Source organism: Poecilia reticulata, chromosome 22, assembly GCF_904066995.2.
Source record: "Poecilia reticulata chromosome 22, P_reticulata-male-v2, whole genome shotgun sequence".
In the NCBI taxonomy this organism is placed as follows: Eukaryota; Metazoa; Chordata; class Actinopteri; order Cyprinodontiformes; family Poeciliidae; genus Poecilia; species Poecilia reticulata.
Window position 1 is genome coordinate 14,231,741 of NC_088851.1, and position 18,463 is coordinate 14,250,203.

The window sequence follows — 18,463 nt, forward strand, 5'->3', positions numbered from 1 at the left end:
AGAGAGAGAGAGAGAGTGCTAAGAAGAGCTTGCCACTCAAGCTGTGCCATTCAGGACACGAAACAGTCTGAAAGACATCAACTTTACGCGGCGAGCGTCAAGAATATGGGCATCAGTTGTAGTTAGTCCGCGGTTCGTGTGCATTTTGTAGTTTAAACACTTAATCTCTTCATTAAAATGTGGACAGTTCCGAAACCAAAATATAGAAATGCTTTGAGCGAGGAAGGGGACATCACTGTGAACATCGGTGGAGTGAGAGTGGTGCTGTTCGGGGACGATCTGAAGCGCTACCCGGAGAGCAGGCTGGCGGAGCTGTCCAACTGCTCAGCCCACAACCCAGAACTTATCTCCAGCCTCTGTGATGACTTCGACCCGGGCAGGAACGAGTTTTACTTTGATCGGGATCCCGATTCCTTCAAGTGCATCATTGATGTGTATTACTTCGACGAAATCCACATAAAAAGCGGGATTTGCCCCATCTGCTTTATCAAGGAGATGGAGTTCTGGAAGATAGACCAGGGTGTTTTGGATGAGTGCTGCAAAAGTTACCTGAGCGAGAAGGAGGAAGAGCTGAAAGAAATCGCAAACAAAGTGAAAGCGATTTTGGAGGATCTGGATGTGGATCAGTGCATCACCCGCACGCAGAGGTGCCAGAGGTACCTGTGGAGACTGATGGAGAAGCCGGATTCCTCCCTGGCGGCGCGCATCATCGCCATCGCTTCCTTTCTCTCCATCCTGGTGTCAGCCGTGGTGATGTGTGTGAGCACCATCCCGGAGCTGCAGGTGACAAATGCGGAGGGGAAGCTGGTGGAACACCCGACCATGGAGGCGATCGAGACTGTGTGCATGCTGTGGTTCACGACTGAGTTCGTGCTGCGCCTCGCCTCGTCTCCGAATAAAGTGCGCTTTGCGCTCTCCATCATGAACATCATAGACTTCATGGCCATCATGCCTTTCTACGTGGTCCTGTCCCTCACTTTGCTCGGCACCACGTCCATGATGGAGCTGGTGAACGTCCAGCAGGCTGTCCAGGCGCTGCGCATCATGCGTATCGCGCGTATTTTCAAGCTGGCGCGCCACTCCTCCGGCCTGCAGACCCTGACCTACGCGCTGAAGCGGAGCCTCAAGGAACTGGGGCTGCTCCTAATGTACATGGGCGTGGGGATCTTCGTGTTCTCCGCGCTGGCCTACACCATGGAGCAAAGCCACCCGGAGACGCTCTTCAGGAGCATCCCGCAGTCTTTCTGGTGGGCCATCATCACCATGACCACGGTGGGCTACGGGGACATCTACCCCAAAACTACCCTGGGCAAGTGCAACGCGGCGGTCAGCTTTCTGTGCGGTGTGATCGCCATCGCTCTGCCCATCCACCCGATCATCAATAACTTTGTTGTGTTCTACAACAAGCAGAAAGTGCTGGAGACCGCGGCGAAGCACGAAGTGGAGCTGATGGAGCTGAAGTCCGACGGACAGGCGCGTAAAAAGGGTCAAGAATGAAAACAATCACAACCAGCAGGAAAAAAAAACGTGTCAACTGACAGAGGGGTAAAATGACCATGGAAAGGGTTAAACAAATAAAGACCTGATGACTTGGGGAAACTTGTACATTAAGCTGTCATTGTGGCCTTTCCTCCGCATGTGTTGTTTTCTATGGGCGACATGTGATGTGTTGCTTTTGTAGAGTGTGAAGGCATAAATAAAAAGATTTCAGACTTGCATTTAAATGCTAAATAAAGACACAAATCTATCCAGTTCATCTTTTGAGAGTTTCTAATGAATAAAAATATATTTGTTTTACACTTTATGAACCCAAACACTATCAAAACGATACAAACAGGTGAGCTTAATCACCTTTTCCTATCCATTCAATATGCCTCAATTAGTACTACTTTTTCAAACAGATCGCTCCTTGGTGAATTACAGATACATATTTCGTTCAGAAGGAGTTAGGCAAAGTTGAGTCATTGATCCCACGGCGCTTTGATGTTTTTGTCTGTGACGAGTTGATTTCACAGGGTCACAAAGTGAAAGTGCAAGCCATTGTTCCACAATGTTCTGTAGCTAAGTCATCAAACTGTCACAGAATATATACAGTTAGTACTGTTAGAGCATAAGCAGTTTAAAATTATTTCAGTCTGCAAAGTGCAGCAGGAGCGTAAATAATCGTCTTGATTCTATACAACAACAATGTGAAAATGATTGATAAAGCAAGAGAGGTTTGCTTTACATACCTTAAGACAAAGCAGAACAAAATAAAATATTTTACAGTAGTTCAAACCTTTTGGGTTAAAGCAGAGAAAATACAGTATTTTGTAACCTTTTCTCTCCCTTTGAACAGTCAATTTAAATTCACATCAGGGACAACTAATTGGGCATCATCATCTTTGGAGCAATAATATTTCCCTCTAAAATATATAAATAAGGAAGCGCGGGGGCACTGCAAGAGATTGTGAAGGTCCGGGGCTCAAGATCCACTTAGTTTAATTGGTGACTTTAAATTGGCCTGAACATATGTGTGTGCGTGGGTGTGTGTGTGTGTGTGCGCATGGTTGTCTTTGTGTCTCGTCTCTGTGGTGCCTTGTGATGCGCTATTGACATTTCCTTGGTGATTTTTAAGTAAATAAATAAAGTCAGAATGGGGGGGAAATAATAGTAGTAGAGAGACTGCAGGAGGGAAAAAGCTTTCACTGAAATTGTGCTAATGTGTAAAAAAAAAAAAAAAAGAAGAAAATGACTGCAGCATTCAAATTAAATGCAGTTTATTTTCCTGCACTCAAACTAACAGGGATCCATATTTTTTAATCTGTGAGATGGGATTCCTACTGTTTTACTATGTCAATTTGATACTTTTCAATATTTAATTTTCCAGAGCTTTTTGCTCTTTGCAGCTCATTTTTAAAGAATTAACACAAAAGTTCTTATGTTCTTTTTGGATGGAGGGTTGGATTGAATTTATTTTTTATTATTATTTTTTTTTACATTTGACCAGACCCAGTAAAAAAATAGTATCAAAAAATAATAGCTCAAACCTCAGACACTTTCAGAAGAGGAAAGAATTCCTTTGAATTTCAAATCTGTTTGTGAAATTCATTGATATGATTCAAATTAGCTTGACCATATAAACATGCCAATTACAGATCTGGCTACAGATAATTACTTTAGAAAAACTTTCCCTTCCTTTCATGAAGGATAGTCCAAGAGAAAACAACTAATAATAAAGCAAAAATTCAATAATAATTTACATAATTACCAGTGAGTTAAGGTTCAAATGTTAAGCTTCATGGACTACATATTATAAACAAGGATCACACTACAAAATATTTTTATTTGCCGTCTAGTTTAGCTGATTTTTCACATTCATCTCGCGAGAGGGACGAAAACAGAACAATACGGCTCAATGTTCGAAAGGGGTTAAATAGTCATGCAGTTCCTTAATGTGAAGTAAAGCTGAAACACACAAGATTCTTCCTGTTTTCCGACATTTATTTATTAAACATATTAACAACTTCTCACGCTGTGTGCATATTCAACAGTGGGTCATTATTTTTTACTCTGTGGATGTGTTTTTAGCTCAGGAGGGCTGGTAATGAAAACCAGATTGAGTGATTGGTCAGATGGAAATACAGAGATTGGGTGAGTCATGCACAGACCAGGGTCAGCTTCTCCTGGATGAATGGTAGGCTGTTTGATGCATCCACATCTTTTCTCTCACTGTCTCTGTTTTGCTGTGTGTTTCTCTGCCTTTCTCTGTGTCTAACTCGATTCTAGGCAGGGGTCTGTGAGAAACTGCCGTCCCCAGCAGGAACACACTTCAAAGTAAGGCTACGTACGCCCACGCACCCTCTGAAGACTGGAAAACACACCACTCCACCCGCTGCTTCTCTCCTTATCACTCCTTCGTCCAGCCTCCACCTCCTCATCCTCCGTCTCAGATGATGATCTGCCAGCCTTGCTGGCTGAGAGAGACAGATCAGACGCTGCGATATGTAAAGTGTTCGTGCTGTCATATTTTCAGGGAACGCAGCTTCGGCTCCAAAAATCAGAAAAATGTGTTTTGCGCTCTCAAGGTCGAAATGGAAGGAGCGAATGCTTGGCTGCCTGTCGACATCCGGGTGTGAAACATTTGGTGAAGTTTGAAGGGAAACTGAGACAATTTGGATGATGCTGACTTCAGCCAAATATAGCACTTCATATGTTATGCATCAGTAATCAATCCAGGTATGACTCAGCGTTTCTGCAGCTAGATGATCACGCAGGTGGAGATTAGAAACGGCTTATCAGACTCAGTAATGATCCTTGAGAAGAGTGAACAGATCTCAACAGCTGGTGGGAAACATAAAAACATAAGTTTAGGAATTGAGATAAGGAGGCAACTCACTTAGATTTAAGTCCAGACTTTGAGTAGGCCACTGTGCAACTTTTGTATTTGTTTTGTTTTTTGACAGGTGGACTTGCTACTGAACTTTGATTATGTCTTGCTAAGTAACTGAAGTCTGCTGCTCCAGCATAAGATCAGAACATAATGGCTGGACATTTAGCTCCAGAGTTTTCTGTTGAGAGCAGATTTTTATAGTTTCATCAATCACAGCTAGGCCTGTCACGATAACAAATTTTGCTGGACGATTAATTGTCTAAAGAATTATTGCGATAAACAATACTATTGTTTCAAGACCTTTTGACACTGATTTAACGGAAATGACTAATAATACATGCGATTTCCTGCCATAGATAGATACACTTTATTTTCAAAAGAACACACAACACTGGAACTGATACACTAAATAAACAAAACAACCAAAAACAAAAATAAAATGGATTCTCAGTCTCCGGAGAATACTATCTGTATACTATATTGCCCTTCAGTAATCACTAGATTTAAATAAAGAAAACGGGCACATCCGACTACCTAATGCAACAGTTCATACTACACCATTTTTTGCCTCTATTTTCCCCTTAAGATAATCTTAGATCGTTGGCTTATCTAAGATTCTCGCTGGTGGTTTCGTAACCGATCATCCTGCAGTGTGTGGTGTGTTACGGTAGATCGTTGTGGCCGCTCTGATCTAAGTCAGGGGTTTTCCCATTAATGTGGAATGTGACAGGTAGCCAATCAGAAAGCACGGATTCTGCTCCGCGCTTTCTGAGGGGAAATTACGAGGGGAATCCCAAACAGCTGACATCGGAGATATGTGGAAACAACATTAATATTTATTCAACATTTTGTGCAAAGAATATAGAAATGACAAGGGGAGGAGTTGGTGCCAAATTGCTAACTCAGTTGATGAACCCGGTAAGTTTTCAGCTGTTCTTCGTTAAGGTAACATAAATAGGTTTTCATTCAGTCAGGACTTTACGCTGACTCTAGCCACATGCATCACAGGTAGGTTCTAGTAAAGCATTGAATAATGCCTGATTTTAAAATTAGTTAACTGGACTTGTAGCCATTATTTTGGGCCCAGGTGGCTGGAGACCACACGGCATGATTAACCCGATCGAACCGTTATACCTAAGATTTCTGTCGGCTAACGTGTCTCTCAGGTTTTGAAAATGGGCCGACAACTCCTGTAATGTGAGCTGGACATTACACTAAGGAAATGAGGAAGGGAGGGTCAGTGAAGAGCACCGGAGCTGAGCCTTTTTTCCATTCAGTGTCATCAATAGAAAGAAAAAAGGCAGGAAGAGACGATAAAGCCGATAATTAAAATGAGGTCGATAGATTTAATTTATCGTGCGATTAATTGATTTATCGTTTATCGCGACAGGCGTAATCACAGCAAAGTCCTGAAATGACAAAACACCTCCAGATCTTAATACTGACATTTTAGTCTTACGTTAAAACAAGTTTGTTACCTTTTCGTTACCATGGAAATGCTTCTTTTCCATGGTAATGAATAAAGAGAATAAAGAGAAAATCAAACCACCTTCTCAGATGAGATTTAAAAAGTTTGTTGTTTTTTCATAAACATTTTATGCCCTAATCGCAAACCAGTTCACAATGTTTCTTTCAACATTCCAGATGAAAAAAAATGCAGTTGAAAATTAGTATTTAACAAATTTATGTAATGACAGAAAATTTAAAAAATATTGCAATGTAATTTAATTAAGGGCTGTAGAACTTAAATAATTCAAACATTTTTTCATGATTAGAATCTGTTTTGTTTGTCCTGGTAAAGTGTAGAGTAATTGCTAAAAGTAGTTTCATTACTTACACAACTTATTTATTGAAGTGGTATGTTGGAGTGGTTTTTTTTCTGCTTGTTGCAGCAGACACAAAACTAATTGTAGAAAAGGAAAAATGCCACTGCATTGTGAGAACTACTCAGCAACAGACTGCTGCATCGCACTGAACAGAGAGAATCCTCATCTGACAGATGGAGAAGTGGAGCAGAACGGCCAACTCAGGAATTCAAAAATTAGCAATGTGGTGAAGCTCATTTAATAATTCACAACATGCAGGATGTTGAAACATCTTTACATAGTGCACAAAGACCCAACGTATATTAGAAACTTAAGTTGTTTCTGTCTGAACGTAAGCCTCTTCTCATAAAGAGGGATGACTTTTTTCCCAGTCTTTAAGGTTTTATGGTTTGCAGTTCTGTTAGTTGATATTGTAGATTGTAACTCTTTTTTCTTTCATACTTTTAGTGTGTTCTTTGATTTGTTTTAGTCTTGTTTTCCGCCCCCCCATCACTTCTAGCCCTGGGTTCTGCTCATCCCTCCTGAAGGTTGTCAGTTATCGTTCTCTCTTTATATGCCAAAGTCTCCCTGTTACAGGCTTTTGTGTTGCTTTCTCACCAGTTTTTGCCTGGTTCTTGCTTTTTATATCAATATGTGTCTTGCATTGTAAGAACAAGTGTGGCTAAAGATAAGCACCATTGATCACATCTGGTGGATGCCTGTTATTGTCAGATATGAAAATTTACATTACCTCACATAACAAACACAAACCTCAATGAAGTCAACTGTGTTTTTATGTGACAGAGCAATACAAGGACATTGTTTTAAACCTCTTTACGTTGACATTCATAAATAAATTCAACCGATATCCTGTTAGACACCTAACTAGTCAACAGAGTCTAGTTTCATATAAGTATACTTTTTATTTAGGCCCAAAGATTTGTTAGAGAACATTAGTGAACAAACATCGTCATGAAGACCAAGTGCGACAGCAGACAGGTCAGGGATAAAGTTGTCGAGAAGTTTCAAGCAGGGTTAGATTGTAAAACAGTAATACAAATTTTTAACATTTTATAGAGTTTTATTAAACCCATCGCCTGAAAATTCAAAAACATTTGTAGCTTCATAATGTTGATAATCTGATAAATGGGAAAAAATGCTTTCCATTACTGAGCTTGTAAATATGCTTTCCACCAGTTTTCTCAATTGATCTTTAATAACACATTACTGCATCACAGCAACCTTTGCAGTTGGGCAAATAAGGTAGGTTTACACGTAAATTATAAAAAATATCAGCCTGTATTTCCTCCAAACCTTCACCAGTCAGGTTCGCAGTATTTGTTCTGAACACAGCAAGACCCTTGAGTGGCTGCCATACGAAACATTATAACTTCAGATCCGCTCCCCCCTGTAAAAAACACACCTAATTTCCTTCTCTGATGGTGGTCTTCTGTTGTCATGGCTTCCTTGCAGGCTTTAAATAACAGTCTGGCACTCATTATTCTGCCTGAACGAAGTCCCTTCGCTTTTAGTCTGGACTCCCACATTGAAAACACTCTGCAGCTCATTGTAACTGATTTATTAGAACAACACAGTGGTGTGTTTTTTTTTTTTTTTCTTTTCAGGAGAGTGAGTCATTATAGATATTTTGAGGGTTTGCTACGTTAGACATGAAAATAAGTAGGGGTTTGTATCGTTTGCTTGAGACATGAAATATAAGCTCACTTGTTGCATCTCAGATGGGAACAGTGTGCTTATTTGCATTTTAATTCCCTTATTTTAGTTTTGTAGGTGATTTTATCACTTGTTTGATTTATAAGCATCTGTAAAATACAATGTAGTCGGTTGGCAGATTTGTTTTCTTCTGATTTACATCTCAACACATCTGCCACTGCAGAATAGCATATTAACTTGTGTGTATTTGAAAGGTTCACAGATTTATACGTCTGGTAAAAGACTACTTCATTCAAATAAAGACGATACACATGGATATGAAACCAGATATTTTCAATATCCTGTATAAAACCCTCAGAGCCATTTATTATCAATTTCTGACAATAAATCAGGGTTAGCTTTTCATAATTTAGGCCAGTTTTGTTACTTCTGTTTGATAAACAGGGAAAATGTAATCGCTTTATTTAAAAATGAAGTAATAAGAAATAGCAATACTAGCCCTGGGAAAGCATAGCAGGTTTTTTACTATATTTAAGTGCAATGCAGGCACTAATTTGAATATATCTTAAAGCGATATTTCAACCACATGACTTCCTTTTGTGAGATTATACAAAAATAGCTGACTGAGGGTTGAAAGCTACAAATTCAAAATTGTTCCTTCCTTTCTTTACAATTCTTGTTATTGGTTGTACTGACTCATACCGGGTCTTGTGGCTCTTGTTCACCTTCACTCCTCTCAGCTCTCTCAGCTTGTGTTGGGTGAAAGGCTCTCTTTCAGGGTGACCTTCGATGCTGTTGAGAAACACTTGTGCTTAATAGAGGGGAACTTAAAGGCAGACTGAAGCACTTTCAGATTTATCCTGCAGCCACATGGTTGATGTTTAAAATTAGTCTGTAGAAGCAGTGGGATGATAACCTTATCCAATTTTTCAGGTGTATGAGCTTTCAAGCCTTGCCCACTCAATAAATGCTTTGTGTGTCTGGTCGCCCCCCCGTCCATTCTCACAGCTGGTCATCCACTTTTTAGGGCAGCTCTGCTCTTTCACAGAATCCATCTACAAGTCTGGACCCCGGAGACCCTTTTATGCCTCTCATTTTTAGTTTTTGCAAAGAGTTTCTCAGTCAATAGCAGCAGCTCCCTGTGAAAGGCTACCATTGACGGGGGGGGTGGAGAGGTTTAATGTTCGATGTGTTAGAGTGAGCTGACCTATGCAGGACGATTCTAATCTGGGAGACACAAAAGGTGCTTTTTAAACCTAAAGCTTTGGTCTGCTCTCTTAGTGTTGTGGAGGTAAAATGCAACAAAAATGGGTGTAACTTTAACTGATTATAATTTAATTGAATAGATTTTGTTATACTTTAAAATGCAGATGTGCACCTTTTGTAAATGCTGCCTAATAACTAATACACTGTCTGATGTTTTCCTATGCACTCACTAAAACATTTCCACACCCTTAACTTTTTTACCATTACTTTAAAAATATATCTATGTAGTCTTTCTCACAGATCCCCCACATATAGCATCTTATGACGCTACAGGTTTTTAGAAACTTGCGGAAATTTTTATAACACCTAAAGCCTGCTTATTAAATGTTTCCTAAACTCATGGCACAATATTTGGTTGAGGCGCTATTGGTGGCACTGTTTCAGTACTCTTGGCTATATCTGTACAGCAACATATTTTTAAGAATATTTTCTTCCCTTATTCTTTGCAGACTCTCTCAAGTCTGGTTGGATGAGAATTGATACAGCTCTTCATCTCAAGACTGATTTAGAGGCCACACTACAAGTTCTTGTCCTCATCTCTGAAATCATGAAACGTGAAATCAAAATGAAACCAAACCAAACGCAAAGCAGTATTTAATAAATGATTAGAAAGGTTTCCACTGAGCAATACTCTCAGTATAGTTTGTATTGCAAATTATGTTTTAGTAGTTTTTCAGTTTTAAAAAAACACATGAGAACAATGATCTGTTTTTATTCTTCCCACACAGCAGATCTAACTTAATGCTTCCCCACTTTTGTTTCTTTTCTTATGAATATTTCTGTGATTGATAATCCTCAGGTAAATACAGGCACTGAGAGGCCCTGGATCTCTCATCACTTTTTGGTAATATAAAATTAGCATTCCCTCAGCCATGGCAAACACCACTTCTTAAGCATACCCGACAGAAGATAATGGGCTTTTATAGCTCAACTGTTATTGGGTGTGCTCTTTGTGAAATATCATCAAGGACGTGAGGGAAACTCAATCACATGGTTGAGCTGGCATCTTACTCCCATCCATTTCTGACATATTGCTCCCTAAAATGTCACAGCAGCAAGATCAGCTCCGAGAAGCAAAAATCTTTCCTTCGGGGAGAAATGGGAATATTTTAGTCCGTGGCGTGCTTTCAGGTAAATGTACAAAGCTGCATTTTCCAGCACTCCGAATGCCTGGGGGACGCACAAAAGTAAAACTGGTTCAGAGGAAACTTGGTCTTTACTGCGAGGTAGAGGGAGTTTTCATTTTTTATATGAGACGTAGCAGCTCTGTGGGCACATTCTATATTTTCTTATCCCAGTGTGCGATATGGAGAATTATATGAAACAGATGGAGAGTAGAGAGTGCCTTTCTGATATGTTCTTTGAATTATGTTGTTCTCTTGTTGTTATGTTGGGTGGAGAGGATTTTTTTTTTTTGTTTTGGGAGGCTCAAAGCCTGAGCAAGAATTTTCTTCATTTAAGCAGGAACATTTTATTTACAGAGGAAAACAACCTACTCAAGAAAAAATGTTTCTAGATCAATGGTCTATGTTAATACTTAATATAAATGTGCAGCTGATATAACAAGTGTGTCAACACTGATATAACTCTTCAATATTTTTACTGCATTATTATAAAAGCATTCAAACATTGTCTTCTGTCAGAAATACAGTGTGTACTTCTAGATGGTGGTCGGTTTTTGTTTCTTTCACATGCATTAAAAACACTTGATAACTCACTGCTGCAAACCTATGATATAATATGTGACAGCATGCCCTCAGGACAAAAGTGACTACTGATAAAAACGTAAAAAAAACTAAGCTGTCCAGATGCATGTATTTGAGACTTTGCAGTGTAACTCAAATGTCAATGTAGATGAGCGGAGGGCATATTGAACCCATTACTCAATGTTTTTTTTCAAGCATTTTTTTAGTCACATTTACATTTAAGCTATAAACCACTAGTCATAATATACAAACCACAAAATGAATAAATAAACAAACATTTGTAACTACGCTCAAACAAAACTATGATTTTCTCAGGGAGGTTTACAATTGTTTACTACCTTTTACACAACTCTTAAAGATCAAAATACTGTAACAATTTCAAGCAGAACCATCAGAGTACAGGGCAAATGATCAAATAAAAAACTCATAATTCTTTCTGTGCAGATGCCAGACGTTCACTATAAAGAAGTGGAGCAGATATTTTTCCTGCATTTCCAACAAAGTGTTTCTGATTTGAAATGTAGGGGTTTTCTATGAAGAAGTATATGATGAATACAGCCCAGAGCGTGATGCATCATCTTCATATAAGAAGAAACCACCCCAGTGGAACAAGAAGCTTTTTTTTGTCCAAAAAAAAAAAAATGAGATCATCGCAAAGACTAGGAGAGGACAGCAGTACAAACTCTATTTTTGAAAAATCATCCTGGAGATGAAGAATTTGGAGGACTTCAAAAATATGAGCATGGTTGGTAAAGCTTGAAAAGAGTTCAAGAGCCGGGAGAGAATGAGTAAAATGTGGGACTCTTATCAGAAGCTATTGTCAGGGCTTTAAAGGTCAGTAGATGGCTTTCACAGCTACTTTTTCCACATTCTGCTGCAAGTACTGCCTCTCAAGAAGAAACATTGCGCAGCCTAGTTGAAATACTACACTTAATAATAATTGTTATTTTTTAGTAAAGGGCTGCATGACGGAACAATTGCTACCACAGACGATTGCAGCAAGAAGGTTCTGTATTTGAAACCTGGCCAGGGCTCCATGTATGGAGTTTTACATGTTGAGACGCAGTCTGGGTTCTGAAGCGTTCTTCCACAGACCAGTCATATGTATGTTACGTTAACTGGTCTCTATGCTTCTATTGGGTAAGCATTTGTGCCTGGTTGTTTCATCAGAGCATCTTGGTGTTGCCCTGTGACAGACTGGGACCTGTTTGTCCCCTGCCTCTCACCTGCTGATAACTAGAAATACATTCAATAAGAAATAAGTGCCAGCTATATAGAATGACTGCATTCTATATTGAGCTTCAATGTGACATTCAAATTGTAAATGAGAAAATCGTACTTTCTGATGAATGACTGATTGTTGCGTAATGGAAAAATAAATTTGGCATCTAATGAAATGACTTTTCTCTCAGATTTTGATTGCGTTCTAACAATGTAGAGAATGACCTGAAGTTTCTTTCTCAGTGCAGCTTGTACTGCAAAAATCTCCTCCAGTCACACAACCAGGCAAACTCCAAAACTGTAAACTTTTGGGTCAGCTCCTTCAACCCAGCCAGGTAATAATTAACTGGGCAGGATGGACTGAAATAACAGCTTAGTCACTTAAATCCTCGTTAGTGTATGTATTCTTATTATTTATTCCTAACCAAACAGCCAGAAAAATGAAGGAAATAGAGTCTTGATAAGGGTTGAACACAAACTACAAATTACTAAGAGGAGTAGAATGGTAAAAAAAAATAAAAAATACAGATGCCTTGTGCTTATTATGCAAGAGATTCTAAGATCATGTAGTGTTTTATAACAGTTGGCGACGGTCAAAATCCTGCCAAGACACAAATTTGTTCAGATGGTTTAACTGTGTGATTTTCACACATCTTTCTTTGATATAAATAACTGTTAAGTTTTTAGGATTTTTTTTAACCAGTACCTCCTGATGAAATAATGAAGATGCATGCAGGCACACTTTACTAAAATGTTGCAGCTGGAAACCCAAAACACAGCTGACTTTCAAATGTCTTTGATCATAACTTTTATTGCACAGCAGCATTTTTTTAGATAAAGATATATATTTAAAGGATACTGACATAAATGCAGTCAAAGCAGTTCTGCAGTTCTTTCAACTTAGTGTTCAAAGCACAACTTCTGAAAACCAACATTAAAAGATGCTGCATCAACCACAAGCAGAAGCTGGATTGCAAGTTTTGCACTCTTCTGTGTGATCTCCACTTTGCCCATTCCTTATTCAACATTTAGAAAAGGTAAACATAAAAAAAACCCAAAAACATTTCTTTATTTAATCTAGGAGAGACGGACACTGCAGGACAAGTGGATTTGTGTCCAAAGGGAGTTCAGAGATGAATAAGGAGGACAAACCTAAATTATTCACATGCTGACTACCTTTTCATTAATCCCGGAGAACCAGAAAGTGCTTCACCTCTGCAGAGGTTAATAATAGCTCCAGCAAAAAACAGCTTATAGATGGGAGATGATTCAAACTGCTGAGGCACAAAGGACACTCTAATCTTAGAATATATACTATGGACTCTGTGTTTCAACAAGCTAAAACTATTGCTGTGTGGAGAGCAGATGCACTAAAGAGTGGAGATTAGTAAACATAGTTGACTAAAATATCACAGGCTTATGAATTATTGTCTATGTTCACAGAATATCTGAGTTAAATCAATATTATCTTTATGAATTTAGTTTGGACTTGTTATATGTTTTAGTTTGATGTTTGATAAATATTAGTCACATAATAAATTGTCTTTACATTAATTTCCATTGTCATTTGCTTAAAGCCATAAGGTATGATCTTTACAATTATTATTGTTTTTATTGGATGGCATTTTTTAAATAAAAATGAATCCAAGGAAATAATGTTAGCAGCTCGTGTTCTGCTCTTGCATTTTTAAGGCTGCACACCAGCAAAAACAAAATAAAAAGGCTATATTCTAAAATTGTAAAAAGTGCTGGAGGAACTTTGGGAGAAAAAATTAAAACCAAGTTTAATGACCATGAAACTTAGATGCATAATGGCAATAGTTCTGCGCTGCATGTGAAAGTGGGGGCTTTGATTATAAAATCAATGGATGCAATCAATTTGCATAATTAGGAAAATCCAGTTTCCCAGACCACTCTTATCTTGGAGTTGTTTTGCTGTTCTCTTCCTCTCGTTTCTGAACATTTTTATGTCCCAGTTTCTCTTGTGGCTAACACCCACTCTGGGAGAGAACTGATAAAATGCCTCGAGGATTAACTACAGAGAAACACTCCCTGTGCTGAGAATCTGTGTCTGCATCTGGAAGTTAAAGAGTGAAGTCAACAGAGAATTGCAAGTTAAAATTGAAAAAAACAAAACAAACAAAAAAAAACCCAGCAGTGTAAGGCATTGATTATCTTTAGTTTATCACTCACTGGATTTTCCATTTGGTGAACTATGAAGCTGTTAATCCGCTTGAAAAATTGATTTACAAAATCTCACCATGTCGTGATTGGTGGCTGTTTGTTTTTTTCTCACTTTTTTTTATTTGTTTTAGTATGACTTATTGATTATTGACATTGATGATGTTCCATACAGGTTAATTCTTCGCTGTTGAAATTCTTTGTTTTTTATTGTATTCTGTTCTTTGGGTTTTGCTTTAAATTCCCATTTTATTATTAGCCTTTACTTTTAATAACCAAGATCATGCATCCCTCCCAAGTTTGCTTGTTCTGTGTTGTATGTATCCAAGAAACAAACCTGTCGTTTTGACAAAAATACCATGACCTTTGTCTTGTCTGGCTAGAAGTTTACTTCAGCACGTGTGTTTGGTTTGTCCAAGTGGACAGTTCCAAATTTCTGTTGAGTTGATATTTGAGGTCATAATTAAGGAACATGAATCTCTTGTTTGGCCATTGCCTTCTTAATACATGGTAATAACTCAGATCCTGGTTCATTTGTTTGGTGTTAGTTTTATTCACACAAAATTATGCTTTTGTAATAACTACAGTACATAGTTTTCACATAAACCCCCTTCAAATCAGCACTGATAAAGATCTATTAGCTTGACTGTCACAGTCAGCTGTTTCAGTCATAAGATCAATTTGTTTTTTATACCTCAGATATTTTTTTTATCGCATCAGAATCAATGTCAAATCTCACTTGACTCTGTACAAAAACAACTTGTAACACATGATACTTTACTCTTAAGTCCACACAAACACTGTAATATTTCTACTCTTTTAAATTATGCACATGTAGACTAAACTTAACGTTTTCCTTTTTTGTGGTAAGAGTTCAAAAACAACCATTTCAATAATTTAGGAAACTCTGTGGGCATGTTAAAGGGTGTTGATTTGACAGTGACATGGCGCCATTAGTCAGCCAGACAGATGCAATGTCAAAAACATCAGATTGTCTTATTCATCATCCATCTTGACATCTTGGTTGTTATGTTTTTGTCCCTTGTTCTGTGCGTTTGACAGTCAAAAAGGCTAAAACTTTGACGGTTCAACAATTGGCTTCCACAGAATAATTTTCCTCATTAAAACGATGGAGATCATCTCATAGGGTGCCAGTGTGTTCTTTCTGTAGCACAAAGTTCACCAAGCATGATCGCAAATAGAGACATGAATAGGTCCCTTTGCTCTCATGTGCTTTTGAACTGCACAGAAAGGAATATGAAAGTATAAGCTTGCCAAGAGAGTCTAAAAGCACATTTAATTGCTGTGCTGCTCTTTACACTCAACTGGATGGAGCTGGTTGGACCTGACTCGGTAAAAAGATCTTTTTACCTCCTTTAAAAGGCCAGAAACAAAGCTGCTTTCAGAGCCATTATGCTTCTTGATAATGACTGAAGGAACAAACATGTTCCCTTCGTTTTTCATCAAGTTTTTCCTTCTGAATGGGTTAAATAACTCCTTCTCCACTGATTCAGAGCGATGCATGTATTAATCTTGCAGTACTGCCAAGACCTGATTGGTGGCAAACAGAACAGGAAGGCGCTGAACTTCCTCCGCCGTATAGGCAGAAAATGTGGAGGCTCCTTGCCTCCCAAATGGCTCAACAAATGCTGATGACTAACGGCTGATCAGCCTCATAGACCTGCGCCACCTGCTTACTGGGCCAGGCGCGCCGAAGCCAAGACAAGTGCCTCGCTTCAGGGCGGAAATGATTTCACTGGCTCCCCGAGGCTAATCAGGAGAGCTCCACCTGATGTGCAGATAAAGAGCATCATCTGTGGATTTCAGCTCATTAAAAAGAAAAAGCTCCATCAGCAACAAAAATAACGACAAAACGTGTATATAGAGCACACTTTCTCACATATGTTGTGTTTGAATTTTTGTACAGAAGAAGAGTTTTTGGGTGTTTTCCCTCAGGTGGTTATCTGGTTACCTAGTTTCCAAAACATAATTGGTTTTATGACCTCTACAGCTGTTCTGGTCAGACAGTTTTGTTTAAGTGCCTGTTAGAGTTTTTATCTTAAATTTAGTATTATGTGATTGTTTTTATTAGCTAATTTAGAAATCATCCTTCGCTATGACAAGCAGTTTTTGATGTAGGTTAAAAGACTGATCTGCTCTTAAAGGTTGTAAGGCTGATTAGTTTGTAAATATAAATTACAAATAGGACATTTTACCCTCAGTGGTTTCAATGATATTTACTTTTTTTCCATTTGAATCTTGTAGATTTTAAAGATTGCAGGCTACATGTGGCATTAAACATTTTTTAGAGCTGTTTTTAGCAGCAAAGGGAACTTATGAGCCAAAGAGCTGCAAAGACATTCAGTTTTCTCATCAACAAGATTTAATATTTAATACTGGATTTGATTGTTGTTAGGGGCTGCAGAGAACTAATAATTGTGTTTGTTGTGTAATTAGAAAAAACAGACATAAGCAGGATTTAAAAGCAAAAGGCAAGATATTTTCCACAGGGATTAGTGGGAAGGAAATAGCACACATTTTGTTACTTCAGGATGTATTCAGTGCTTTTTGCACATTAGATTCCCATCAGCGCACAATCAATAGTAAGAAAGTAGAAATGATTCATTCGCCATTTGTTTACTGACAACAGTGATCTCGTGCCTTGTGCAATTTCAGACAAAAACTGTGTTGGTCTTGTCCTTTTAGCTATCCCTGTCATATTTTGAGTGCAGAGGTCTACAACACAATGTGCTCAAAGGCCATAATTTGTCTAAGATGGTGTAGGGACCCATACGAATATGACAACCTGTCAGCAGATGTTTCTGCTGAGTTTGTTAACATTTTCATTTATTATTAATTGGGAAGGGAATTAAACGGTACCGAATATACAGAAGAACCAATACTCAATTAAAGAGTCTAAACTATTTATTTAAGAAAATGATTTTAGCAGAATTAATTCACACACAGAGTAGATGTAGGCTATGCAACCCATGTACACAGGATATAGTCCTTAACATGATCTTTCTGGTGGCTTCTGTTCCCAACCCTGAATGTATACACGCTTTGCTGAGCCATGGAGCGGAGCCGTTTCTGATCATGAAGATTTTACTTTCACAAATGCAATTAACTCCTAATTCACTTCACTAGTTTATTTCTTTGACTCGACAGTTCATGTGTTCAGCTCTCTTTGAATCATCTCCAGGGAGACAAAAACATAAAGATATGAAGCAGTCCGACTGACTTGGTAACACTCGATCTTCTTTTGCCCTGCGTCAGACTGACGCCATTTGAATTATTAATTTAGCATTTGGATGGGATGTTTTGGACATTTGATGAACAGGACATTTAGGCTAAATTTAATATATCTAAAATTTTATATATCTAAAGCAATAAAGTTCTAGTGCATGGAGATAGAAGCTTCAAAGTTTAAGTCCATCAATACATCTTAAAAGGGAGACTAGATAAACATTAATGATGCAGAAACACTGCTCTCTCTGCTGGAGATTATTCCCTTGGTTGATATGGAGAAAGTTGTTTCTATATACATGTATAAATAATTTTTTTTGGTAAGCAATATGCCAATATTGATTACGAGAATATTACATAACAGTGTCTGAGCTCAGAAAATGATGCAACTCTCGCTTTTACCTTACAGCTGAAAGCGTAATGGACATTAAAATAACAGAGTTATAACAAAGTCTGGTAATACAAGTACGGTTCCATATTCTTAGCCTTTCTGGCATTTTTATTGTACACGTTTAACATGTGTTTAAAGACACATTAAATTACAAGGCTTTAAATGCCTCTGTTGTTTTCTGTCTTTACGCAACTGAATGTACACATTAATGTTTTTAATCCTTTGGTTACACCGCCCCGAACATAACAGCCCTTAGAAATTAACTGTAAGAGTGTGACACCACATGGTGCTGGCCATATGCAAATTTATGTTCCCTCTTTTGCAATAGTAAATGACTCCCACGCAGAGCAGGAGAGAGTGTGCTGCGAGGACGAGAGTGGGAAGCAAGCCTGTGATTTAAGGAATCACTTCTACGAGCTGCGCTAGTTTTAAATACCTCTGCTTAATTGCTGTGTCATGACAGGATAATTACCACCGCTGGTACAACCACAGAGGGTGGTACCAGCAGGCGGGCATGCAGAAATCCAACGAGAGCCGGGGAGTGGAGCGAAAAGGGGAGACGTGAAGCTCTTTCACTGAGGCTTTGATTGGCACCTGCTCC

At 38.5% G+C, this 18,463-nt stretch overlaps 1 protein-coding gene across 1 annotated transcript; it reads left to right on the plus strand.

The window, feature by feature from the left end:
* Positions 1 to 51: 51 nt before the first annotated feature.
* kcnf1b (potassium voltage-gated channel, subfamily F, member 1b) lies at positions 52 to 1,756 on the plus strand. Its single transcript, XM_008399655.3, has one exon. It carries the CDS (start codon positions 178 to 180, stop codon positions 1,495 to 1,497), a length of 1,320 nt encoding a protein of 439 aa, XP_008397877.1. The 5' UTR covers positions 52 to 177; the 3' UTR covers positions 1,498 to 1,756.
* Positions 1,757 to 18,463: the final 16,707 nt, after the last annotated feature.

Bases quoted from the DNA above. Each gene is read 5' to 3' on its own strand.
- kcnf1b (XM_008399655.3), top strand. From the start codon at position 178: ATGTGGACAGTTCCGAAACCAAAATATAGAAATGCTTTGAGCGAGGAA.